The sequence below is a fragment of the Formica exsecta genome, unplaced genomic scaffold (assembly GCF_003651465.1).
Source record: "Formica exsecta isolate Colony F162 unplaced genomic scaffold, ASM365146v1 scaffold696, whole genome shotgun sequence".
NCBI classification, from domain to species: Eukaryota; Metazoa; Arthropoda; class Insecta; order Hymenoptera; family Formicidae; genus Formica; species Formica exsecta.
This window is the reverse complement of record NW_021853462.1, coordinates 559,611-587,491: the sequence shown is the minus strand read 5'-3', so window position 1 is coordinate 587,491 and position 27,881 is coordinate 559,611. Positions and strand designations below refer to the sequence as shown.

General features: G+C 32.7%; 3 protein-coding genes across 4 annotated transcripts in view; 2 read left to right on the top strand and 1 right to left on the bottom strand.

Moving 5' to 3' along the window:
• Positions 1 to 5,550: 5,550 nt before the first annotated feature.
• On the top strand, positions 5,551 to 7,922 carry LOC115243180 (protein-glutamate O-methyltransferase-like). Of its 2 annotated transcripts, none has more exons than XM_029819961.1 (7): positions 5,551 to 5,707; positions 6,049 to 6,167; positions 6,291 to 6,396; positions 6,462 to 6,709; positions 6,781 to 6,963; positions 7,035 to 7,440; positions 7,532 to 7,922. In XM_029819961.1, exons 2-7 carry the CDS (start codon positions 6,085 to 6,087, stop codon positions 7,877 to 7,879), a joined length of 1,374 nt encoding a protein of 457 aa, XP_029675821.1. In that variant the 5' UTR covers positions 5,551 to 5,707; positions 6,049 to 6,084; the 3' UTR covers positions 7,880 to 7,922. The 2 variants fall into 2 exon arrangements, with proteins under 2 accessions (XP_029675821.1, XP_029675820.1); XM_029819960.1 differs by having other exon boundaries at positions 5,570 to 5,787.
• A 3,893-nt stretch (positions 7,923 to 11,815) lies between these two features.
• Positions 11,816 to 15,611, bottom strand: LOC115243162 (Golgi phosphoprotein 3 homolog sauron). Its single transcript, XM_029819918.1, has 4 exons — positions 14,686 to 15,611; positions 14,360 to 14,606; positions 14,108 to 14,283; positions 11,816 to 12,173 (listed from the first exon to the last, which is right to left on the bottom strand). The coding sequence occupies exons 1-4, from the start codon at positions 14,956 to 14,958 to the stop codon at positions 11,925 to 11,927; spliced, it is 945 nt and encodes a 314-aa protein (XP_029675778.1). The 5' UTR covers positions 14,959 to 15,611; the 3' UTR covers positions 11,816 to 11,924.
• Positions 15,612 to 15,791: 180 nt separating this feature from the next.
• Positions 15,792 to 27,881, top strand: part of LOC115243161 (partitioning defective 3 homolog) — a 30,035-nt gene continuing 17,945 nt past the window's right edge. The window contains exons 1-2 of the mRNA XM_029819917.1: positions 15,792 to 15,964; positions 16,462 to 16,817. The gene's annotated coding sequence lies outside the window, so the exon portion shown is untranslated. The remainder of the gene's footprint in view (positions 15,965 to 16,461; positions 16,818 to 27,881) is intronic.

Here is a 27,881-nt window from a genome sequence, read left to right as displayed (position 1 = left end):
AAAAAAAAAAAAAGAAAGAAATTATACAATTTATTATGTAATATTATAAAATAAAGTAATGAAGCAAAAGTATTCTTTACTGAGAATTTCTTTCCAACAGTATATTATCTGTTATGCGTTCAACCTTTGATTGTTAGAGAACTAATTAATTTTTAATAAATAAGTCTTTATTTTTATTTATAAATTAAGAAAATTTTGCTTTTGTATAATTAAAAAAAAAAATCCCAATGATTTTTGTAAAATAAAAATGTTACCGGAAACAATGTTATAGCATATAACATGGTCTCTCAATTTTAAAAATCATCGCAAAACTCGTCGCTAAAAGAACAAGAGGTTTCAGCTATTGCAAAGAAAGTTCGTCTTTCTTTTTCCCTTTTCTTTCGTGCCGGACCATCCTTTTCTGTTACCCCTTTTTCTCTTCTGTAATCCTTCTCTCCCTCCATCGGGATAAACTCTTGAAATTTCCGAGAGTTGCCCGGATGAGAAGAACCAGTTCCGCACTCCTAATTCTGCGGAATTAAACTCGTGAAATCGTTCTAATTGCGGATACAAGAGCATCGGGGTACTTGCATTGAATCGAGTTGTATCGTACTTTTACGATGCGATACTGCGATTGAATTAATCATCGCTCAATTTCCGATACACGGCTGTTAAATCATGCTATATCTCAAACGTCGACTGTGTTAATTTATAACTAATGAAAATATATGTCAATTTACCATACGCAAGATACGAACATTTTTCAAAAAGATTCCATAGTCAATTTTCTGATATTTTTATATAATCCATAAATTAAAGCTTGAAATTTCAAATTAAGGTCCGAAACTTAAATCCGCAAAAGTTAAAGTAAAGTCTGATTAAATGAGAAATAAAGTCTTATTCATTATTTGCACTCCTTTGAAGTTTAGTTCTCATAAAATCATCCATTTTTGATAACTTAAAATCCTCATCATTTTTATTCTGTCAAAGTAGAAGTCGACTCTGAATTTAGCTGAAAATCCATAGATGAAAACATAATTCGCTAGCTCCAAGATATCTTGTATAAAATTTCGCAAAGTATGTAGTAAGTAGTTTAAAATTTAAAGTTTGAAAGCAATACAGTAAAGAAGATACGCGCTTTCGATAAGTCTCGATTACAAGGATTCCGCTACTTAATATGCAATTATCTACTGAAATTAGCTGACAAAGGATCAGTCCTTCATTATAACCACAATTTTTACACTTTTTCCTTTCTTCCTCCTCTTTTTCTAAAATAAAGTTATATAAGTAACGATAAATTTATTTTTGAATGCAAAGAATGAAAAAATTACATATCTGGAGCATTCCTCAAGCTCCCTTCAAGATCACTGCGTGATGCGACGGCCGAGGAATGCAAAATTTGGCGAAAAAAATTGATCGTGCGAAAGTTAGTTTGAAAATGCACGATTTAATTGAACATTCGTAATAATTTGTCTGCGCGAATGGGTGCAAACTCTGCGGTTGCGTTCGCGTGCGATTCGTCGGTGGCAAGGAATTAGCACGAGCTGTCGAGTAGACAATACGGAATTAATTATAATTAACTGCCATTCACAAAAGTTTCCGCGAACAATTTTGTGGTCGCACTATACCCGGTTATAATGAACTCTCTCCTACCTAGCAGCTCCTATCATTTACATACTCTTACATTCAAACTGGGTTTTCGTTTGGCTGCTGCGCGCGCTAGTTCGCGACAACCTCAAGAAACTTCTTTAAATTATGCCCTTTGGAATATACCTTTGGTATGACGTAGAATATGGCATTTGTTGAGAACTTTCCACCAAGTTGAAGAAATATTGTTACAACACCGTAAAAATGTAGACGACTGATTCTTATCGCCAAATAACGAAGATTAAATTTTTAGAAAAGAAAAAAATCCCGAAGAATTGAAGAATTAGAATATAGAAAGTTTTTATTACATAATTCTATAATTTTTAACCGCGCGCGCACGTGTATGTATATGTGTGTGTAAGAGATTAGTTAATATTTAACATATCTATAGGGATTCTAACATATCTCGAAACCTCACATATGCCAATTAATTTCGTTATAAACTTACAAAAAATTCTCAATCAATTCTCTTTTGTGTGTGTGTATGAGAGAGAGTCCTTTCTCTAAATTTTTATAAATAAAATAGTTATAATTTAAAAAGTTTTTTCAATAAATCATAAGAAAATTCTTTTAATTAATAGTTTTTTATATACTATATTCATGATTCAATATGCCATTACGTGATAATAATTGAAAGTCGAAAAGATTTAGAAATAATTATATTAATAATATGATATATTTATCATGCTGTTATTAGCCAATCTGAGTATTAGCAACGCTGGATTAATTATGATTAATCCGTTATTAATTTTTAATTTTATTAATATATTATTTTTTATATATTATTAATTTTAACAATTAATACTTTTTACCGCTCGCGTATCGTCATTTTCATCGCAGGTTTTTCTCATTTCAAGAACTAAGCCAGCCATGTGGTCCTCGTATTTACGACTTTGTACTATATATAATGATGTTTCCCATACGACCCGACCATGTTAATGAATTTTGCACAAAAACTCATTAAATCATGATGATGTCAGTTATCATTAATAATAGGAAATAATCAAAATAGGAAATAAATAATATCCGCGTTCGTACATGTAAAAAACATCAAAAAGTTCAAAACATAATTTTTTCCACTTGCATCAATAAAACTATGATATCATTGAATTAAATTGAATTGAGTGATATCTTAATTCGCAAATTAATAAATAATATGCAACTATGTTATACTATTCAGGATACATTTTTCAAAAATCATTTCTTAACACACGAAAACGCAGAAACATATTACTTGCATATTAGTTTTTTAATATTTTGTTTTTATACCATAATTCGAAAAAATGTGCCAATAAATTTATAAAACTTAAAAAAAAATCAGTATTTATAAATATCTCGTATACATGTTATATATATGTGTGCATATGAATATTATATCAGAAAATGTAAGTGTTGTACATTTGGCTGACGTTTGGTAGTGCATTATCAGTTCGCTTCGCGCTCATAGGAAACCGCAATTTCCACAAATTACACGGATGAAAACTGACTCTTGCGACTGTACACCATCGGCTACAGCGCGGTGGAATTCATGGGTCGCGGGTTATGCCGCATTCGGTGGTATGTAGTAATTAGCAACATTGCTCCCAGATCTCTCGTGGATGGGAGGATCAGGCTATAGGATCTGATGGAGGGGTGCGGAGGCCGGCGAATCCGCTTGCACAGATTTCATTTCGAAGGAATAGAACGCATAGAGCGGCGATATTATCTTGCCTGTATGCATTGTGACTATGACGTTTAATGATCGGATATTAGTCGAGATTAACAGAAGTCATCACAAGTCCAGACAAAAATAATTCGAAAATAATAATTTAAACAGCTCCTACCGCAAGGACAGCGTTTTTAATAAAATTTGCGCAAAAATAGTGGTAACATTAATAAAGTTAAGGGCTCAAGACAACATTTGCACACAATAGCAATTAATTTTTAAATATTCGCCTATTTTTAATAATTTAATAATAAAAAATATAGTAAAAAAAATAATAATTATAATAATTATAATAGAAAAAAATATAAAAATATTTTTTTTATAAGTCTTTCAAATCTATAATGAAGTGTTCCTCTTTTGTTATAATCTAAGACAAATCGTGAAGAAATCTCAAATTTTATATTGTAATAAATCTAAACCATTTATTTTTCTATCATTTTTATTTTTAAATTTTTTTATCGACAAGCATTACTGCCAATATTTATCATTCTGGATATTTTTCAGACAATCTATAAGTAAAGCGAGGAAAAAATTATATTATCAAATTAATTGGCAAATAAAATAAATAAAAAAAAAAATTAATAAATCAAAGAAATTCAAATAAGATGTTCATATAACTACTGAGAAATTGTTTTTACATATTATCCGCGCCTAATCGATACAAATGTATTGTATTAATACGTTGTGCGTAACATCGGTTAAAGTGCGATTAATAAAGACTATATTTCATCACGATTTTTCTTTCGTACGACAATGTCTAAGATACGCAATTGTGAATTTTGCCTTGCACGTCTCCCCTATCTAAGTTTATTAAAGCGCTGTGCAGCTGTAGTTGAATTATCGCTAGAGTTTCCCATTTCAGAAGCCGGCAAAAAGTGCACAAAGCGAGAGACGAAACAATTTGACCGTTTTATTCGAATCTTCTCTCTCTCCTCTGGGTATCTATAACGCGTTGAGACTAACTTTCGTCGGAACTCGCACCCTCCTTAAGCTAATGTACCTTAGCAACGATCATTATGTAAATTCAAGTTTGATAGAAAGAGAGAGAACACTTGAATTTACAGCTGTTGGCTATAACGCGAGCAAAACTTTTTCGCAGAGTTCATTAATTCATTTATCAGTATACACCCGGTATCTGTTGATACTCCCCCTCTCCCCAAAAGCAGAATTAAAAAAAAAAAAAGCTTTTATATTGTGGAAACATTCATCAAAAATTTTCACAAATATAATTATAATATATCACAATAATATTTCGATATAAAGACATTTTGAAATACGACAAAATTAAAGAGCACATTTTTAAATAATAATTTTTGGATGCAATAAGAATAATCTTTAAAATCTCTCTAAAATATATTTTCTTTTATTATATTTTCAGTATCCTTATCTCGATTAATATTTTTAGTTTTCTAAATAATTATTTATAAAACTATCTTTTTCACACATAGTATTCAATTTAAAGTTATTAAAGTTTTTTGATATTGATCAGGCTTTTGCAAACCGTTATTTACAAAAGTAAAGTATGCGCTTTTAAAGGCTAGGATTTTTAAAAAACGGAGATATAAATTTTCGCGGCTTTGTGATGTTAATAACGCAAATCTAATAAGTTTTCTGCAAAATATATAAATAAAGCTCGAAAATAAGCTCTTCACAATCAGAGAAAATCTTATTTTTTCTCATTTATAGAATTAAACTCACCGATATTGCGGCGATCTCATCTCATGCAGAGCTCTGCATATGTGTGCACGCATATCCGTGGACAGATATTAGTGTGCATCCATTTCGTTATCCATTTTCTATCTCGTTATTCGCCTCGATCTACAGGAGACACACAAAAATGTAACATTGTTAGACAATATACTCGATTCGAGACGTAAAGGCCGCAGTCGAGAAAACTTTCTGCGCTAATGAAATTTCTTTGCAAGAAAACTTTGGCGGGAAAGTAACAGACGCTACTGCCATTGCGAAATCGCGCAAAGTTAATTGCAAACGATAAAAGGAATTAGAGATAAATGACCATTACCCTCTGCTTATCTCTGCTTCCTCCTTTTCCTCTTCCACACTTTAATATTATGCCTCTATTCAAATACACATCTTTAGTTATAATAATAATAACTATTATAATTCTTATATACGCACGCATACTTAACGACCACTTGAGAGAATACCGAAAGAACGAGTGATTGCGCATGTGCATGCCTATGCGCCTATGCTGCGAGTACGCATGCGCGTGCGCATGTGCATCGCATATTATTTTTAATGTAAAGATGGAGAGTGTGTAGTCTGCTACGTAGATGACTATTCTACTTTGAACAGTATTTTTTACGTTCGTAGATAATTCTTCAGAATCGTCTGACAGGGATAGAATATAAGAGGGTAAGAATCACGCGCAACATCATCTTCGATAAGTTACAATGACAAAGAACAGCTGTAATTTATTTTCGGCAATTCTTACGGTTTGTGCGCTTGTACACTTACGTAACCTCTTCTCTTTAAAGCGCGAAATATATTTGTTTAAAGTTCCAAAAAATAAAAAAAAAACACAGAATGACACACTATACATAGAAAAAACGAATTTCGTGACATATTTTTTGTTTCGTTTTAAATGCATGAAGTACGAAGCTATATGCGATACAAAATAACGTGATAAATCTAAAAAAATATTTGAAACCGTTTACAGATATCTACTTATTATAATTTTTTATCGCTTTATATAGGTCTTGCTGTCTGCTCGAACTTCATCAAAATATACAATGATTGAAATAAATTCTAGAATCCCAGATTCGCAAGACATATCCACTCCTTTTGATGTACCACTGTCTGGAGTATATACACGGTAATGCCTGAAGATTGTGCTTCATTATTTTTATCTATGATTTTTTGTTTGCTGCTGTTATCAAGATTTGCTGACCTTTGAAACAGAAAGATGTGCAAATAATATCTTTTCTTTGTGTTGCAGAAGTTATGCTTATGTATCACTCAAAGACAGAATGCCAGTGATTTTGACAAAAATCATTGATACAATTTGTCAAAAAAAAAACGAAATTGTACATGCTTATGGCCAGGTAATCATATCCAGGCAATATAGCATTGTTAGCACACAATATATAAACAATATTAATTATTACAGGATGCGGCAAATGATATCAAAGATATCATAAGATTTATAGGTCAACTAAAAAATGAAATAGTTACTAATAAGACTTTAAAACCCATGCGTTTAAATACCAAAGCAATTAATAATGATGCAGAGGAATGGAATACATATTTGGAAAACAAGACACATACAGAAGGTGAAACACCTACATGGTTCAATACGACATGGTTATACTGTGAAACGTATATGTACCGTGTATTAGCTCAAGAAATTGGTTTAACGTAAGCTTTGATATACCATGTATGGCATAAATTCATATAGAGCAAGCTAAAATATCTTTTTACAAAACTAGGAGTAGCATGCAAAGTTACGACCCATTTGAATACATAAAACAAGCTGCTTTTATTAACTCCATTGATTCTATGAATATTCTTGCCTCATATGTAAGTGACATAGTATGTAATAAGGAATACAATGAGGAAAGCTCGAAGAATGATTTTTCGAAATTATTGAAATTGAGCTTATGGGGTAACAGGTAGTAACATTTTTATATTTACTTCTTCTAAAATACACATTACAAACAATAATATATTTTTATATTTCCAGATATGATCTATCTGCAAGTGCAGGATCTCTTCAAAAACATACTGATAATCCATTGAATATAATAGATTTTTTGGATGAAAATATATTAATAAACAATTGGGAACTTGCATGGAATATTGTAAAAAAAAAAACAGATGAAAGTCTTGATAATATTCATATAGTGCTTGATAATGCAGGATATGAACTCTTCAGTGACTTGTGTTTAGCAGCATTTTTTATTACTATTGCACCTGCAACTAAGATAATATTTCATGTAAAAGCATATCCGTGGTACGTGAGTGACACAACGATTCAAGATTTCCACTGGACATTAGATCACTTGAATAGTCTCGATCATTATCCAAATATGAAACTACTGGGTAAAATGTTCAGGAATCTTTTGGATCGTGAAATTTGGTGTATTAAGGTATACTTAATTTTTATCTTCCAATATCATTCAGTTATTATTTAAGAGATTTCCTTCATTAAATATAATTTAAATTATTTCTATTAAACAGAAGGAGCCCTATTGGACAGGACCGAACGATTTTAGACAAATGAAAGAAAAAGACAAAAAGTTATATGCTCTATTTTCTAATTCTAAATTAATAATATTTAAGGGTGACTTAAATTATAGAAAACTCTTAAGTGACATCAACTTTGAATATAACATAAGTTTTGCAACTGCATTGGGAGATTTCCGACCCACAAATATTTTGAGCTTACGTACTATAAAATCTGACATTTGTGTTGGATTATCACAAGGTATGGCTGAATCGTTATTCGAAAAAGATAAAAATTGGATGATAACTGGAGAATATGGTCTTATTCAAATCGCTAGTTTAGAAGTTCCTGAAGAATCTTAGATCTTTTTTTTTTTTTTTAATGGAAATATAATAAAATTCGAATTATACAATCAATGCCTAATTTATATTGTGTTATACAACAAATAATAAAAAAATAAGGGTTATGTACATATGCAAAGGATAAAGTATTTGATATCCAAACAATTTTTGTATTTATATTATAATATATCTATATTTTTATGTAATTTTGTGCCACATTAATTTTATGATCTTATTATAACTTGTATAAATTTCTATATGTACATAAATAAACTCTATATCTATAATTAATTTTTCTAGTATTTTTTCTTATAAATATCTTACACTAAAATTTCATATTTTGTCGACTGAGCTATTTGCTAATATATACATACTTCATTATCTTATATTAATCAAATTTCCCTAATTGTGGTCAAAGAAAATATTACTGATTTATAATGTTGGGGAAAAAAAATAGAAAAATAATTTTAATGTTTATAATTTGCCAGTAAATGATAATAATGATGATCTATGTGTATATTTCTACATACACATTTAGTATAGTGAGTTAAAAGTGATCGTGAAATTATAAAGTGAAGAGATTTATTGTCTCATCCTCATTACGATTAGACAATATTATTTTACAGAATTGCTTCATAGTCATGACTCCTGAACTACATCTTTCTCTCTATCCTAATGTTGATTGTTTTATTTAATAAAGTGTGATACATCTTTATACAACAATTGTTATACAACTTAAAATACTGATCAATATTACGTTGTATTATTATTGATGATAAAATCACTTTTCTATTTCTCTGTACTGCACACATATAAGGTAAAAAAAAAAAGATTTAATAGAAAATAATAAGTGCTCCTTATTTCTTGTTTATTGAACTTTAATCGGCGGTATACTACATACGTATGTGCACATAAAATTATAGAGTAAGTCTAAATATACAGATATATATATACCATATTTACAAAAATATTCAAATATATATAAAATTAAATGTGTTTTGGTTTAAATAATTTGATATTAATAGAACTCGATCGATTTTGTATATATACACGTTTTAAGTGCAATATATATATATATCAAATTTTAAATAAAAAGAAATTTTAACTGCAAAATGTAAGAGATAAATAGTTGCACTTTGTTCTCGTTATCAAGCACATTCACATTTACGTCCATATAATAGTACGATTAATAGGACTAATTTCTTAAACAGTAATTAGACATTTGTGCCAAAGACTTGTTATGTTAAAAACTTTTTGATTCTTAAATTTCTGTAATAAATATTCAAATACAAAACTATATCCCTCATTAAAAAACTGCAATTGTAAACAGTAACATATGCAATTATAACTGATAGATTTTGAAAGAGATCTACATCTATTTTCAATAGATCTACACATCATATCAGATGCAAATATTTATTTTATTGCATTATTGTATATAAAACATTATATAATTCTGCTCCAATTAAGCAGAACTTATCTTACCATATTTGATTTTTCACGTCAAAATATCATGACAGAAAAGAAAAGTTTTAGTAACAATAATTATATAATTATTATAATAATAGAAAAAGAAAAGATAGCACTTATATTTCCAGTAAACATAATCTGTACTGGCACATGTTTGCTTATGTTAGCAAACTTACTAGTTGAAACAATATTCTTTTGATAATATTAAGTGTGTAACGCACAAAATCTCTATAACATTTATAAAAAATATTTAAACAGGTAAGGTGTGTATACATATATTTTTGTATTGCTTTTTTATATTTTTATCATTTTTTTATATTTTATATAAGAAAATGACAAAGTAATCATTATTATAATATCATTATAATTGAATAGCAATATAAACTGGATTTTGGATGATATGCAAACTACAAATCAAAAATAAAATAGGCGCTATTACAAAAGATGTATTATATAATTCTTAAAAATGTTAAAAATTTGATATTTTTTCATATATTATTATAATCTAACCCCCTCCCATTCATGTTAATCCAATATGCATTATACAAGAGGCATTCAGAAAGTAAATGCCGAAATTAAATCGAAATATAAAAAAGGAATATTTCAAAAAGAATTAATTAAAAATTAATTCTGACTATACTGACTCTAAGCACGACTATCACTTGTTCTCGCGCGTAAAGGAATAAAGATTTGGCAGAAAAATTAATTTTTGTCGGGTACTCCCGACCAAATAGCATTTACTCTTCAAATGCCTCTTGCATTTTTATTACTTATATACATCACATATATGTATCTATACAATATTAGTAACAGAAAACAAGTGAGAGTAAATATATGAAGTATTTGAATTTATATTAGAGCTACTTTTGTCATACAGGTAACTACAAGTCTCTTACATATCTCTTACATATATCTTTTATATATGTGCTCTGCTCTTACAATATATTCCATCCATTAAACCCTACCCAATAGTAGTTTATATCCACCTCTAATCTAATGGATCTCTGCTGAAACAGATGATTTTATCGATAAACTCTCTTTCATGAGATATTACTTTCACAGTGTTAAATTATTTACAAAACTATATTTAAAAACAAGTATAGAATGATTCAACGTCCCTTGAAGTACTCTTGACACGTGATATTTTCCGCCATATTTTTTAATATTCCCACACATATGTACACACATACCGAATATGAAAAAAATAATTTAGATAAAACTTTACTTTTAAAAATATTAAAAAACGTGAAAAAATTTATATATTTTAGAAATGAGGTATTTTGTCTCTTTCTGTGAGTAACCTGAGGAACATCCCATTTATCTTATAAATGGAATGCTAATCAATTTTTATTATCCAAAGAGAATTTCTTATATTCAATTGATAGATTATGTAATGAAATAATCATTTATTTAAAAAATTTCCAGTAACATAAAATGTATCAATGACAAATAATAATTCAATATCTTTTTGTATTTAAATCTGGATACATTACTCCTCCACAATAATACTATATTAATACAATCTTTTTACATATCAAAGGACATTGTAGATAATGATCTGTATGAAGTGAACATTTATATAGAAGTAGAAAGAGCGTAAAGAGTTTTTTTTTTTAGATTTTAAAATTAAGTACAATAAGAATTCATATATAATAACATAAAAAAATGTGTGAATAAATTCAATTTAACTATTTATGAATATATTAAGCTGTAAAGATAGTAAGAGCGTAAAGAGAATTTTTTTTTATAGAATTTATAACATTTAAATGATTATCAGAAAAATGTGACAATCTAATGTCACACCAGAGGTCTGCCATATGTAAAATCTTATCTCCACAAGTTTTATCCATGTAATGAATAAAAAAAAAGTAGTTGATAATTCTAAAAATTTTTTCAATGGTTAATATCTAAAAACCGTTTCTGAAAAAATTAAAGTATAGATCAATGTGAGATTAATTATATATAAGCTTAAAATATATTCAATCAAAAATAATTCGTGCGCGCGCAGATATAACACAAAATCATATATACTATGTATAAACAAAGAGGCACATGTATATTAAAAAATAGAATTTAAAAAGATATATGTACATATTCATATATTTCAATTATGGCTAACAACATATTTCAATTATTATATATCCAAATTCCTTCAACATACTACCACCTAGCATCCATTTTGAGGCACCCCGCATAGTGTCCCGCGTCTCATATTGTGTTTACAAATGGACTCGTAAACACGATGGACACTAAGCAAAAAGCATAGAATAAAATTCAGCACAATGTAACCGTTTCTCTTCGAATGGAAATAGCACTATCGAGCATAAAACATACATTCATACTTTTGGACTTGTTACTCCATAATATTTAAATACGAACATTTGTTATTCAGCTATATCAAATGTATTAAATAACAATAAATGGAAATGACTGTAATCTCCTAAAAAGAGTAGTTCTATGTAGTTTTAATACAGATAATTTGGTCTGAATGATTCTTTTTTTTTTTTGTATTACAACTAAAAGACATGCAAAATTTGTAATCGTATTATTCACACTAATATTCGATATTTATTTCATATAATTTACGAGATAAATGTTACTTAGTGAATGCAGCAAATACAGCCCAAAGTACTGGATTCGCATTACGTTTAGTGGCTTCCGCTTCAAAATCGAGGTCTAATAACGTCCGTACTCTTCGCATCGCTACTTCGTAATCATCGTCCGACAATGGCGCAAATGCATTTTCTAATACATCAGCTGCATGAGCTAAAATAACTAATGCTAACGTTCGTCTATCCATACGAGCGGCATCATTCACCCAACGACCTAACACAGCCTCTTGGATCTAGAAGACAAAAAGGCAACATACGCATGCTATTCATAAATTATGTAACACGCAATTCCTATCAATATCCTTTCTTGCAAAATATAAAACTAATTTTCATCTTTTATTATGTTTTTTTTTATTTGTATAATTTTATGTTTAATGCTAAGAATTTTTCACATATATTTTCAGTAATTAACTAGAAAATAAGAATATTTAATGTTGTTACATAATCAAATTTGAATTGCAGATGGAAAACTTTTGTACATAAGGGATCACTTTTCTTTTTTTTTTCTGTTTTAGTAAATAATTTATAAAATTCTGTTTTAATAAACAATTTATTTATATATCAAATTATCCTTGAAAAATATATTATCCCGTTATTTATATATTAAATTAGTAATAATTATTACATAGAAAAGATAACATAATGCTATATATATACAACTATATCACTATATACGTAGAATTTAATTTGTGTTATCTTTTCATTTCCATATAGCTTCTAATCAATGTAGGTAATAAAGCACATATATAAAGATAAGATATTACTTTCTATGTATATAGAGATTATAATATAATTTAATAAAAATATTTATAACAGAAGGTGTCCTCCTTTTATTTCTTAAAAGATAACTGTAAAAATAAACTAATAAAGGTCAAATTTAATTGTTGAAAGTAAACTTTATTGTCATCATAAAAAAAATAGTAGCTCATAAAAAAACTAACGGTATTGAAGAGACAACTTTATATTTTATTAATAATTAATGCGAGCATATTATTGTGTAATGAAAATGATAGCATTTTTCAATAAAATTAATGCAAAAAAATTTAACAAATAATATGAATTTTAGATTCGAAATTTTGTCCAGCAAAGATTACTTTTATAATTTTATAATTTGCAATCAGTTTTCCATGCCATATTAGCAAATAAATGTTAATACATTGTGTGTGTGTGTGTGTATTATAAAATCAAAATATTTAATGTATGAAAAACTAACATAAATAATTCTTAATAATGGATTCACGAATTAATAACGTTATAATAAACAATTAATTAAAGTTTACATATCTCTTAACATGATATTAATAAATGCTAGAGATTAATAATATTAAAAATAGTCACAAGTTAGAATTGTGCGCAAAAGATACGTGTGTTGAGGGAAGGCTATATCTAGTATATAAAATTTCAAACCCATAAAACTTTCTCGTTCTTGTATAACTTTGTATAACTTTCAAAATTCTTGTATAAATTCTATTAAATCAAACATTATATAATAGAATATTTTCTATTAATTTTGAAAGGCATTACAAATTATATTATATCGACACATTTCTCTATTTCTATTTAAAAAAAAATAGTTGTCCTCCTTTTCTTTAATATGTGTATGTATAGCTTATGAGTCCACCAGTGTATTCACACAATGCATTCAATGCAAAATAATAAATTTATGTCACACATGGTCTATCTTCTTTAGTTTAAGAAATAAAATGGAGTAGCCATGTATTTGCCAACTTTTAAAAAATATAAGTAAAACTATTTAACTCGCAGATGAAGAAAAATCAGATAAAACACAAATCATGAATAAAAAACTTGTCCTTTTGAAACATTTGTTTATCTATAAAAAAATTCTGCAGGAATGTCTAGCAAGCCTCTTGTTAGTGATAAACAATAATAGTACTTGTGATCCAATAAGTTCAGTTTGATGCTATAATATATAGCAATAAATAAGCAATATAAATTTTCTATCAGTGTGTATATTTTAATCTGTGAGCACTTGATGTAAAACATACATCGTTTATGCAAAATAAATTTAGAAATCTATGATTGTACAAGCTATTTTTTATCCTTGAAATAAATATGTTTAGCTTAGCGATTAATTTCAAAAACATACTATGTATGTATAGATAGTATAATCAGAATATAATATTTTATAGAAAAATGGATAATTTACCTTTTTTACGAGACGACTTTTGGCAAGATTATCGGTAAGAGGATGAGTTGTCATATCAAACAGTAAGAAATTCTGTTTCTCTGTAGTTAAGACACCTTTTTCAACAAGATTTTTCGCTAATCGTTCTCTGACGTTTTTCAATTGATATCTTAATTTTAAAGGATTCCATGTTTCTCCTGTAACAACATACAAGATATTTCAAGACAAACATCTTGCGTGTTTATATATATGTATATAAATAAAAAAACTGACCGCTAAGATATTCTATCCAGCTTGGCACAGTCTCAGGTGGATCTGTGTCTCTCAAGTGTTTCAGGGCCTCGTCTAACAATACATCTCCCGTAGGTGCATCATTTTTCAAGAGAAGTTTTCTCGCTAATAAACTCTTCTTACGCATACCAGCTTTCTCCAATTCCACTCTACCTCGAAAGCCAAGTTCCGCCAAGATACATCCTCTCAATCCAGAACTTATGCAATCATTCCAGAAGGAAGTGTATCCCTATGAAAGGAAGGATATGTAGCGGTCAACGATCCACCGCATAGAACGCATAAGAGAAATCTCTAAAACGTTAATGAACCTCTTTGTCCTTCAGACCCAGCAGCAGAACCTCCTCCATAAGGGTCAGACGCGTCTCCTTGTCCGAGTCCTCGTCGACAGTGGGATTGCAATTGAGATCCTTTTGGGACGAGTAATCTGAGTCCGGGCTCTGACCGGACAGTTTGTCGTTGTGACCGATGAGGTCCGTGTTTCCGCTGTCCTGGCCGAGTCCGCTGCCACCACCACCGGCGCTCCCGCCGCTGCTGCTGTTGACCACGCGTCGTCGCTGCACCAGCCCGTCACCGCGATTCATCGTGTGATGCAGGTACTAGGACGGGCCGCTTGGAAGTACGTCCGCGTGTCGCCAGATACGCCACCGTGTCACCACCGCCGTGATGCGACGTGATGCTCCTCGTCGTCGTCGACGTCGTCGTCGTCGTCGTCGTCGTCGTCGTCGTCGTCGTCGTCGCCGTCGCCGTCGCCGTTCGGCAATCAACCGCAAACGTTGTTATTATTACAACGAGTTGCCGCCAACATTTATGATGTGTATACGGTAAACACTCCGTGCCGTTGACGTTTATTCCAAAGCGACATGTCTTCCAAGATGGCCAATGCGCCTCTATCTCGTCCGGCTCTCGCGATTACGACTCGTGGTGGACGACTCGGCGCGGCTCGTGACGCGCGACACTTTGAGCAGGAAGAACACGACAGGAAAACGCTTATGCGTATTTATGCGTTATTATTCCGTTGAAATTCGCCACAAGCTTCTATACTCGCATATATGCGTGTTGATCGCGTCACGTTATAATCTACTCACACAGAGCGACCGATACGTCCGCGAGAGGTTTGTCAGTGTATTGTAAAGTCGCGCGAATTCGGGATAAATTCGAAACATTGGTTTGAATCTCACTACTAGTACGTGTCACGCGAAATGAGATACAGAACGAATATAATTATATGTATGTATGTACATACGTGCGTGTCGCTGCGACAAGAGCGAATCAGCAAAGTGGAGCAGTGTGAGCAGTGTTGCCAGGAGTCGCGAAAGTGTCTTGATCGGCAAAAAAATGTACCGAAAGTTTACGCTTCTGCGACGACGCTAGGGAATATAATGCGGACCAATCAGTCTCCTGCTTTTCTAGATATATACGGGAGATTATTGGATATCGCGTGCAAACTCGTTACCGCATCTTTTGCGCTTGAAAGTTGATACAGTGCATAACTGCCGGTTGCAAGTTTAAAACGAATTTGTTTATTTGCTCCAGAAACTGTCCCGCAAATTTTCCCAGTGATTCATCGAGGAAGAGGAAGAGAGTAAGGTCAGAATTATTCGTCACTCGATAAAATTAAATTCAAAATATAGATATATGTAAGCGCGAAGTCAGAGCACGATTCCAATAACAAATAAATTTTGGCGACGCATCAGCGAATTTTAAATTCTATTTAATTAAGAATTTTACTATATTTCCTCATTATAGATTAATGGATTCAGCTTCAATTAACATTATAATTATCATCGAACGTGCGCTCACAATAAAAACTATAAATCCAAAAGTGTTTCGTAAAAAGCTTATTTTTTTCATCTATATGCGTGCTTATCAAATATATTCAGAACTTAATGCCATCTCTCTCTCTCTCTCTTAATTGTACGACATTATTACACATCAGCTTTTATATATATCTCTTTTGTAAATAAAAAAAACAACATTTTACATATATATTCTCTGAGTACCGATTGAGAGATAATCCAGCAGGTATTACAGTTATTCAGAGAACATTTATACCGATCAGAAAATTTTTAATATTTTGCGAGCAGGTGTGAGGAAAACTCGACAGAGGGCGTCAGCTGGCGCTTCTCACGGTTTCACTCGTAGCAGCGACGAAAGAGGAAGCGTTGACTGACCAGCCGACCAGCGAGCGATGCGTTTAGTTCTTCGTGATTGCTCGACCGAGTAGGATCAGTCGTGTTCGCCGCCGTGTTCGATTCTGACGAGTTCGTGTACGTTCCGAAAAAAAAGTCATACATTAGCGGATATTCGCGCGACATCGTTCCTGCACTGTGTCCTTTGGAAGAAAAGGAAATAAGGATTGATCTCCGGGAAGGGAAATCAAGATGAGAATGATTCAGCGGATTCCTCATTGAATAGATCATTTCATCGGATCGGCTATCAGGTGAGAGAGATCGGCGAAAGGAATTTATACGGTTACTCCATCGAGAATTCTTATCCTTTTTGTTATTTATTTATCTTTGAGATCTTAGATAGCGCGATGCGAATGACATCTAAATTAGTTTTTGATGTCTTCGAAGCTTTCGCTTCGTTTAAAAGTGATATTCATTGTAAGAATATTTGGATGTTCTAATATCATGTAATTGAAGGAAGAATGTAATTTCATGCGTGACATATTAAAAAAAAAGTTTTTGAAAATTATTTTGCAATTCTGTAACTCTACATATATGTATGAACTTGCATCCTATACCGTATAAAATTAAAAAAAAAAAACTTATTGTATAAAATAAAAAAAAAACTTGTTTTATCTCGAGAATAAAATTTGATTTGTACATGAAACAGATTTTAATATTAAATTATTGATACATATTTAACATTATTCAATTATACATCTTTTTCATAAAAATTAATAATCTTTGAAAAAAAATATATTATTAAACTGTGGCTATATTGTAAGATTTAACACTGTACTGTTTTTTTTTATATATATGTAAAAGTTTCTTCTATGTTTCATTATTTACCACATACAATAGAGCATATTAAAAACTTTAAAATAATAGTAAGTAATACATTTTATTATAACACTTGAATTATGTGTCTATAAAAATTTTACGTTTACGATATGGAATATATGGTTTATATATATAGGATCATACAAGACTGTGTTTGTTAAGAAAATATATCTCCGTTGATATGCATGTGATTGATCTATTGACAAAGAAAATTCCAATGTAAGAACTGATTGTTACATATGACTATCAAATAACTATTATTACAAATCATTAACAAGTAATACATCTTTACATGAACAAGATTTTATCGGTTGTTATTTAATCAGTTTATTAATTTCTTTTTAAATAATTATCGTTAATGTTCGACGAAAATAATTCAATCACTAATTTAGAAATCTTTGATTTAAAGAAAAGCTATATGCAAAGAAGATGACAAATAATAATACGAATTAGCAGATGTAATTGAATTACTATTATTAGTGATTATTTGTCATCGAATAATTCGTTCGGGAAAGAAAATCGATTTATAGCTTTCAAATATTGAGATTTATATTTTCGATATATATTTGCCGAATTTTAACAGTTTTATTATTTTATAAGAAAACAACATAATAAAATAAAGTAACAAACGGAAACACCATTTGGCCAATTTTGGGTGTTCTAAATAGACATATGTATATAATAACTGCCATTCATACAGGGTAACACACTTGAGAATTACATCATGATTACACGTTCTCAGCTGACATGATTCTAAATTTCTCACGAGCTATTATTTCAATCGCGCCGCGCTCGTAGCCGACATACTCGATTCTCTTGCAGTTGCAATGAATCGTCGTGAATTCGCCGGTTACTTGCGCTCCTTCTGCCTCTTCACAGCTGAGTCTCACAAAAGGGAAACCATGGGAATCCCGCCTAATTATATTATTCATTAATTAACTAGGATTCCGCGCGGTGCGGTGGACCAAGCGTACCGTCTTGTGAACGATGTGAACGACAAATTATCGCGATTTATTTCCGAACGCACGATGCAAGAGTCTAAAAAAAATATGCGCTCAGCCGTTTTTTTTTTTCTCTGCGCCTCGTCAAGTAACAGGAAAGTAGTAAAGTGAAATGGATAACACACCTGTGCAGTTGTTTGATTTCATGATTTGGTTAACGGACTTCAAATTATACGGTTCTCTGTTGGAGATGGATATACCTCGTTGTATGAATCCGGAATATTTGTTATTACGCGACCGACACACATGTGCTTTATATAAAAATTTTATGTATTATTTTCTTTTATTGAACCTATATATAAATTATGTAGTCGTAAGATTCTTTAATTAATTGTGGGAAGAATACGAGATTTTTTCCCATTAATGAATATGCGATTTGAATCCATCTTCTACGTCCGCATTTTTTTTTTTTTTTCTTATCGTTTATTGCCATATCTCGATGTGTAAGAGTACCAAAATAAAATTTCATCTAACATAAGAACTTCAAGAAATCTATTTAGCCCATTTTTTTTTTTAATTACAACTGAAAAGTCATCGACACTCTTGTTAGGGAAAAGTCGATTGTAAATTGATTACAGATCATTGTTATATAGAACACGTTCGTAAATTTGTATGACCACCTGTATACGCATACGAATATCGATTATTTTCTGCAAATATTCTCTCTTTTGCACCGATTTTTCATCGAATGACGAATTTATTAATAGCAATTGTGTTCGTGGATACTTGCGTATATTTCATGAGCGTATTTTTATCGCGAGGAGAGCAGTTACGGGACAGACTTGTTTGTGACCAGGAAATGGATTTCGACAGCGTTTTTAACGACGTCTCGTAAAACAAGACGTCGATAAACACGCTGCTCTCAGCGCGCAGCGTGTTACGAAGTTATATCACAAAATTTTATACGTATAGGTTACATACGAATTTCAAGAGGTATGAATACGGTGACATTCGGTAATGAAACAATATAAACGGTACTTTTTTTACAATCCTTATCGAAATATCATTCATTCGAGAGAGATGCGTGCGAGCATCGAGCGATTTGAAGAGAGAATAAATCTCAATAATTTCAGGTATCTCTTATCAGATATTGAAACTCATTCTTCAATCTATACTTTCTCTCTTTCTATGTCTATATTGAAACATTGATTAATTTATGATTGACTTAATCTGCGACTCATTCATTCCATAACTTTAACGCAATGCCTCCTTCGATACGCCTCGCAAAGAGATTCGTTAAGATAAATTCCTTTCTCTTCGCGCTCGAAGTTTACGGATTGCCTAGTCTTACGATCAGGATATTAATGATAGAGACTAATTACCTTTTTTTTTATGCGGATTTAGCGTCGCGTAAAGAGCGTGATATGGAAGGAGCGTGCATCGAATTTGGTATCGTACGCTCCATAAAATGAGGAAGAGTTTTCGAGCGAAAGTACAATGCGATGTTCATTGAAGAAGATGTAATTTAATAGTGTTTCGTCACGGATGACCGATCACTTTCTAGCCGCTTAGCGCAGAAAGTATTGTACATTAATGACCGAAAAAAGGCAAGCCTTTTTCTCTTCTCTCGCTCTTAAAACCTTTTCTCATCTCGCTTAAAAATTTCGACTTTCGAAGCAGAATCGTAGAAAGCGCGGTTCACTCCAAATTTTATATTAAGACGTAGGATATAATATTCCCCATACATATTACGTGTATCACATATAGTTTTTTTCTCGGGGCGAGTAATAGCAAACGTGTCGTATAAATCCCCTCCGGGGCGCAAAATGTTTCATATGCGAAACGATGTTAATTATCTGGAACGTAAAACAGGTATCGGCAACGGGCGCACTCGTTACGTTCGAAACTTTCACTCCACAACTACTTGAACGATATTATCTTTTCTTTTTTTTTCTTAAATGCGCGTAAGCAACCATAGCGAGCGTGCAGTACAAGTTGCGTGTACATACACATGTTTTCTTTTTCTCGTGCGGTATAGGATGCACATTCCGATAATTTTCCATATCTACGAAAGAATAGGAGGATGAGCGAGTCTTTTTCAATTTTATTGCATAATAATAATCTTAGTACATGATGGATACCATAGAGCAATTCTAACGAAAAACGCGGTTTTGTAAGCGATTTGTGAGACACGTTGCTTCGAGCCTTTTATTATATAACTTTGTTAAGAAACGTAGAAATATTAAAATCTCTCACGTCGATTAATTATTGCCCAATTGATAGAAATGATTTTATCCTCTCGTGTTTTTTGTTAGTATAAGCCTATAAGCATATTATCTATTAACATTATTAAAGTTTTAAATTATGACACACTTTATCAGTTTATCAGTTTATCATGTTTGTCCGGGGCACACATTTTATGCGTCTAAAATTAAAATATGTTGGAATCTTTTGATTGATATACAACTCTAGTACGCATACATGCGCGTTCGTACATATAAATACTATATATCGAATTATTTAAAGCTTTCGAATTCTGTTACGAATCATATAATAGATTATTTAAAATGGACTTGAAATAATTTTATACTAATCCGGTGGAACCACCACGTCATATACTCGGTATGAAACGTACCGGCAACGTACACAAAATGATAAGCTGGAATGAATTCTTGATATAAAAATGTCATTTAACTCAGCACGAAACCGGACTAGTTCTCTATCGCTCGATCCGATCTCGATCTAAAGAATAATTTTATACTAATCCGGTGGAACCACCACGTCATATACTCGGTATGAAACGTACCGGCAACGTACACAAAATGATAAGCTGGAATGAATATATTCTTGATATAAAAATGTCATTTAAGTCAGCACGAAACCGGACTAGTTCTCTATCGCTCGATCCGATCTCGATCTAAAGTGCGTCACGGTAGAGCGCACGCAGACTCGCGCGTCTCGCGTATCCCGTATCCCGATGCTTCATCCGTGGTTTTGCGTACGTGCGTGCATGTACGACATTTCTCGTACGCTCTGATAGTGATCCGGCGCGACGGACAGTGTTCAACCTCGAACGGAGAAGGCCATCGCTGACAAACACGTGCACTTTTCTGCGCGATTTTCGCGTGCGACGTCAATCGCGCGGTTACGCAATCGTCAAACGCACGATCGCATTCTCTCCACGCATAACAATATGTATAGTTATACGGAATATCCAATGATATTTCGAAAATTGAGTGGTTTAATAAACGATATATCTGTTTATCTTGGGACTTTAGGTGAAGAAAACTGTGCACCACGCACGTGCATATATGTAGCCCACGGTGGGGCTTAACCCGGTAACGGGCGAGCTTTCATGATCTCGTCCCTGCTCGCGTGCGACCTCAATCGCTATCAGCGCGTACAGACCATTTCGATGTCCATCAGTCCATCGTCTACGGCGGACATTCGTCCCGAATTAAATTCGGTGTCAGCGATATCGGAAAATCTCATTGGGTATTCCGCGTTGGAACAACAACGCGCGTCCGCAATTCGTAACTCGTGAACCCGAACGCCGATCGAGTCTTATCTGTCGACGATCAAAGCTGAAGCTATACGAGAAGCGCTTGTAGATTGTACTGAAATATACGAAAAATTTCGATCCCTCTTTCTTGAATCTCACGAAACGGATAAAATGGTTCGAGATGCAACTCTCGCTGGTCGCTACATCTCCAGATGCGCAGAGAAGACCAAGGACGAGAAAGGATCGTCCGACGCACACAGGAAGAGAAGCGATTAGAAGAAGGAGCGGTTAAACCGGAAAGTCGAGCGCGACTGAAGGGGGTCGCTTGAGCAAAACTGCTATTCTCGTATTGTGGACAAGATAGGCGGCTGGATTCTATGAACGATCGCGCGATTAATCGCGACCCGCCGGGTAATTGTCCGCGCACGTATCCCGCTTCCGGTCTTCCTGCGGCAAAAGTTATCGGGAATATTTCCGGGGATAGTAGTCTACCTACGCATCTCTCTTTACGTATGTATGTGCGCCAGGGAATAATACAATCGGTACTTGACACAGTCTCAGGTTTCGCTTTTAAGCGAGATTTAGTGTTATCGCGAATGCGATCGGGTTAACCGCAAACCCCCTCGAGTCTCACTTGATCCCATTGAACCGATGTAGAACCTGAAAAATATATACTAAAACCGACATATAAATCTATTTTTAGGCTCTAGTTTCTATAGATGAAAGTTGAAAATAAATATTTATTGGAAATTACATTTCTTATCACAGATCGTATTTTAATACAATATTAATAAACAGTGTTAAATTTTTTTTTAATATAATCTTTTTTTTAAACGGACGAAAAAAATTAAAAATTGAGAAACTAATTACCGAAATTCAAATAAAATATTAATGTGATAAAAAAAGTAAAAAGAAAAAGTTTAGAGAAACCTATAAGCGTGTAGAGTAATCTATTATATGTGCCGATTTTTTTTTTATGTCTCTTCTCTCTCTATCTTTTAAAAAAATTCTCATCATTTGCCACTTGATGACATGGGGATCTATGGAATTAATGGAGATAATGGGTTTCTGAAATAAAAATATATACAATTTCCCCGTGGAAATTTTCTTGAATAACTATTATTCAAAAATTTCGCTGGTTAGATCTCGTACACTAGATCTCTCTTCAAGAAGAGAGAGAGAGAGAAAGAGGACGTTGTCTTTGTCCCTTTCTCTTTCTCCTTCCGTCTCGGTGGGTTCTCTCGGAGGAATGGCGCGGAGGGGAAGGGTTAACCAGTAATCGACCTTGGAGCTCCGTCCTTTACGCGTACGCGCTGCGCGTGTGTCTTATTTCATACGCACGCATGTATGTATGTATATATACGCATGTGTCTAGCGATATGTACGCATCCCTATACCAGCGCGCCTCTGGATGCATGTGAATACGACTACGTACATTCGCCAGCCCCGATAGCGTACGCGCTCCAATACATTCACACACGCGCGCGCGCGCGCGCGCACGTAGCACGGGCGAGCGCAATGCCGAGGGCGTAGTTACACGGCTATTCCAGCGAGGAATGCTCGGCATGTCGCTCTCGTCAAATGGCCAGAAAATAAAAGGACTATCTCGCCCGCGGCCTTGATAGAGAGAACCCTCCTAGTGGGCTCTCTCTTTGGTCCGGTTATCCCCGAGTTTACCATTCAAAAGTCATCTTGGGAAATTAACTGTGTCGATGATTATGGAAACGGTCCGAGTCGCAAGTATGAGAAATGCGAGATTTGTATTCGTGTATACCCCCCTTGTGTCTCGTGTATCGTGATATATAGAGGGTATAGTAAAGTAAATCTGGCAATATTTCACAAGCTAATCTTTCCTCTTACACGTGTGTAAGAAAATGATCTTACTTTTACTTGCGTGCTAACATGTTGAATATTTCCTTTCACTTTGCGTAAAAACAAAATCGAGGGGAGTAAATATTTTAAGCATATTTTCTGAAATCATTAGAGTATACTTTTAATAAAGAGACGATTTTAATAAAGAGTCCAATTTTTTATGTCAAATCATGGATGCATATCAAATGTGATACCTGATGACCTTTCGAGAGAGAAGGAATCCCAATTATATATATATATATTTTTAATAATAAAATGGATATACTTCGCGAAATGACATTTAGCTTTTATTTCGCTATAAAGCGCCAATAAAGAATTCTCCTCGTAAAATTCACGATATCCTCGGCCAAACTGAGCCATCAAGGTAACGTTATGCCGAACCGATCCTCGGACATTTTTTATCGCTTTGTCCAAGTCTCTAAATTACGGGTTTTAGGCTTCTGCGCACGCTTCTTAATGCATTATTTAGACTCGAGTCTCAAGAACATCCGTTCACCAACTACGCTATAAACATTCATATCGTATTGTCACAGTATAATTTTTTCTACTAATCGTGCATATCAGAAAAATTTCTTGATAAAAGGCAAGAACGAAGTCTTCTTCGCAGAGATAACAAAAGAGCCAAATAGAATAAAAAACGTCAAATTACATCTGCAAACAGATAAGCGAAGAAGCGTATATGTATAAAAGATAAGGCACGAATCTTAAGATAGCAAGACTATACGTCACAAAAAGATGTAGCGGTATTTTATAAAATATTATTTTAATTACAAGACGCGCGAGGGTCGTTTACCTCGCATTACAACCATCGTTACCTTCCATTCGGAATAATGAATAAATTTCTTACGTGACGAAAGTTCATATCTTCTCCGAAAAAGAAAAAAATTTATGCAGGAGAATGATGAATGAGAATAATATAAGATTGTCTCGAAAGAAAACGCGTCTGATAATGAGAGGAAATGGCATTGCATGATTTCAGAGAATAATCATATACGAAAATTCAAGGGAATCATATTCCAAGGAATCGCATGAATAATTTGCATCGGGTAGTCCATGGTAACGCATGCAGATCCAAGAATCCCCCGGGTACGCGATAACAATACCTAGGAAGCGGGAGCGAGTTACGACTCGGTAGCCACGCGGTAGAGAATGTTTTACGAGCATCCGGGGCACGTCACGCTTTAAACGTACGCGTCACACTTTACCTCAAATTGCATTCAACGTACACAGCGACGTGTGTATGTGTCGATTCCTCCGTCGAACGACAAATCTCTGTCCGATAAATCTGCATTGTTTTGTCACCGTGTTTCAAGACGACACCTCCGTTCTTGTAAACATTAACGTCAATCTAGATTTAATTGATTTTCTTTTTTCTAATATGCCACTCTTAAATATATACTTTATATATAGTTTGTTATCAGTATAGTAAAATTAGACAGATGACATAAACTCTATATAAAAGAAAAATAAATATAAAATAAAGTTTTTTTTTTATAAGGCTTACTTCTTAGAAAATTCATTTTTAGAATCGGGAAGTTACTAATATCTTTTTTTTTTGTTCTTCTTAAGTTCCTGAATAACCTTCGACTATCGTGCAAGATAAATTGTACCAAGTAAAAAAAATTAACACCTAAAAAATTATAATTTAAATCATCAAAATTATTTTTGTAAAAGTATTAATATTACTTTTATATTCTTTAGTAGAATATCGTATTTTTAATCATATTCTGACAAAGAGCCGCTGTTGAAAGAAATTCATCAATCTATGACATAACATTATTCTGAAAGCGAAAAAAAAAAAAAAATATTAATTCGGTTTCTTCAACTTCTGTAGAAGACGAAGAATTTTTTTACTTATTTTTTTCATATAATTTCAATTTTTTCTTGGTTGAATTACTAATATAATGTACTTGTATATTCGATATTTACGCGACCAGACAGTGCTTTTGCTTGTAAAACAGTAATTGAACCAAGACCCATCTGCCGTCTGGATATAATTTTGCGCGAGTACGTTACCACTTTACACCTTCGTGCGTGTAATGGCGCAATTACTATAAAAGTACGAGTTTTAAGCTGAAACGCGGTTGCCGCAGGCGTTTTGTTTTTACCATTTGTTGCGAGAGATGCTCGACAATATTTTGCAACTGAATTACTTGTAATAAGAAAGAAAACATTTGCCGCAAGCTGCGAATGCAACTCTGAGTCAAATAATGCAGTTGTTTTAATTTCCAATGAAAGACACGAGAAAGAGAGAGATAATCTGTTGCTGAATAAGAGAAACGTATAACAAATAAATTGCCATCAAATACATATAACATTAAAGTGATAAAATATGATTAATAGAGGACATATATATATATATATATATATTTGTGTAAAGAAAATTATAATCAATTTCACCAAACTTAGTAGGAATAATAATATGTTTAATTTTGCACTTCAGTTACACAAGACTAACTTATTTTCTCACCAATTCCTGCTTCAAGTCCGTACCAGTGAAATCGACATACCTCGCGGAGAATCTCGTGTACAGTCGCGTGCATTAATGGTATGTCCGGTGCGTTTGCAAAAATATCTCGTGACACGCGAGTCACAGATTCTTTACGAGCACGAAGCAGTTGAATCCTGCAATTAACCATGTGGACGAAAAGATCTGTCTCTTAAGTTTTAGAAAGAAATTTTCCTTCCTCGCTGAACACATAGACATCTGATCTCCCTCGCTGCAATTATTACATTATGATATCAGGAACGAGCGAAGCAAATAAATTTTTTATTAATTCACGAATCGCAAAGAAAATTTTCAGAACATTCCATAAATTTTTTCTATCCAATATGAGTCGTAACATACAAGATACTAATTTATTTCGCTCTTTATAGCACCATAATAAAAAAGAATTCTATATTATATTTTGTTCCCGATATCACATAATCTGATACGTTTGTTATAATGGACCAGAATCGCCTTAATACATGCGAGTGTACCGCGCGACGATAACAGCTGCGTCTCGCCGTACCGTGAAGATTTACAATCCGGAGCTATACTCGCGGAGACTAGAAGTAAAGTTGCCAGCGCGGCAGCCGCGGTCAGGAACGGATCGGCAGCCCACGAAAGTGGAACAATAAATCTATGCTCGGATAACTGGACGTTTAGCTCCCACATTCCTCGGGTCTTTAACAACCGCGAATTTTCCGCGATATTTATCGCGCAACGCGCAGCGGAGAAGATTCGTGGAGACGTTTCCAGCTTCAGCTGGAAAGCGCACTTCGCTGTCAAATACGATTAAAAAATCCTGTCTTTCAAAACAGCGTGAAATAACACAATTAGATTGCATTAAATTGACTCTAGTACAAAGAATTTTATTACGTTTTCATGATGAAAATCTACATAATTTTTTTTTCAGGAAAGTTTATTAAATTAAAGAATTTAATTTAATTGATTAAAATCAAATTCATCAAGAATAATTTTAATAACTCTATATGCGCGGCGCTTTATTTTTTTGTATCTTTCTATTAATAGCAGCAACATTTTTTATATCGTAAACTCACGATGCTTAAAAGCTAAAAATGTTTGCAATTTCTTACATAAATTTAATAAACAATGCTTTTTTATTTCTTTTGTATGTATTATATAAAAATAAGCGATAATAAATACCCGAGAGTATTCCTAAACTTTCTAATAAATCCACTGCTTTGCAGTAATCTGATCGCATCATACTTTTGATTGCGAATTTAATTAGCGTCTGGCTGTTTGTGCGTGGGTTTAATTCACGAAAAGTGAAAAGGAGAAGAGGCGTATCCTCTGGAGAGGAGCTAAGAAGGCGATGGCACACATATTTTGCATCGGAGAAAGTTGTACTTCTCCCCTGTTTTTTTTTCTTCCTTCACCTTCTCGTCGCTGTCCTCGTAATCAGCCATTATGCATACTTATGCAGATACGTATAATCATTACGTGCATTAACATCTTGCATAACGCACCGCAGTTTAATTAAATACATGGGTCTATCGTTCGAAGTCGTGTGAAATAAAAAGATTGTTCCATTCAATGCATCTCTCCATTTTTCTTTGTAATTATAATAACGAAATATCTTAAAATATATGTGAATTTATTGTACTTTAAATATATATTTCATATAATTACGCACATAATTATGTAATTATATATTATAATTTCCTCATGAATA

Excerpts from the sequence above, each read along its gene's own strand:
- LOC115243162 (XM_029819918.1), bottom strand. The coding sequence starts at position 14,958 with ATGAATCGCGGTGACGGGCTGGTGCAGCGACGACGCGTGGTCAACAGC. Across the intron at positions 14,607-14,685 it reads TGGGTCTGAAGGACAAAGAG|GGATACACTTCCTTCTGGAA; the intron begins GTTCATTAACGT and ends TTCCTTTCATAG. Across the intron at positions 12,174-14,107 it reads AAAGTCGTCTCGTAAAAAAG|ATCCAAGAGGCTGTGTTAGG; the intron begins GTAAATTATCCA and ends TTTGTCTTCTAG.
- LOC115243180 (XM_029819960.1), top strand. The coding sequence starts at position 5,746 with ATGACAAAGAACAGCTGTAATTTATTTTCGGCAATTCTTACG. Across the intron at positions 6,397-6,461 it reads TTGTACATGCTTATGGCCAG|GATGCGGCAAATGATATCAA; the intron begins GTAATCATATCC and ends TAATTATTACAG. Across the intron at positions 6,710-6,780 it reads GCTCAAGAAATTGGTTTAAC|GAGTAGCATGCAAAGTTACG; the intron begins GTAAGCTTTGAT and ends TTACAAAACTAG.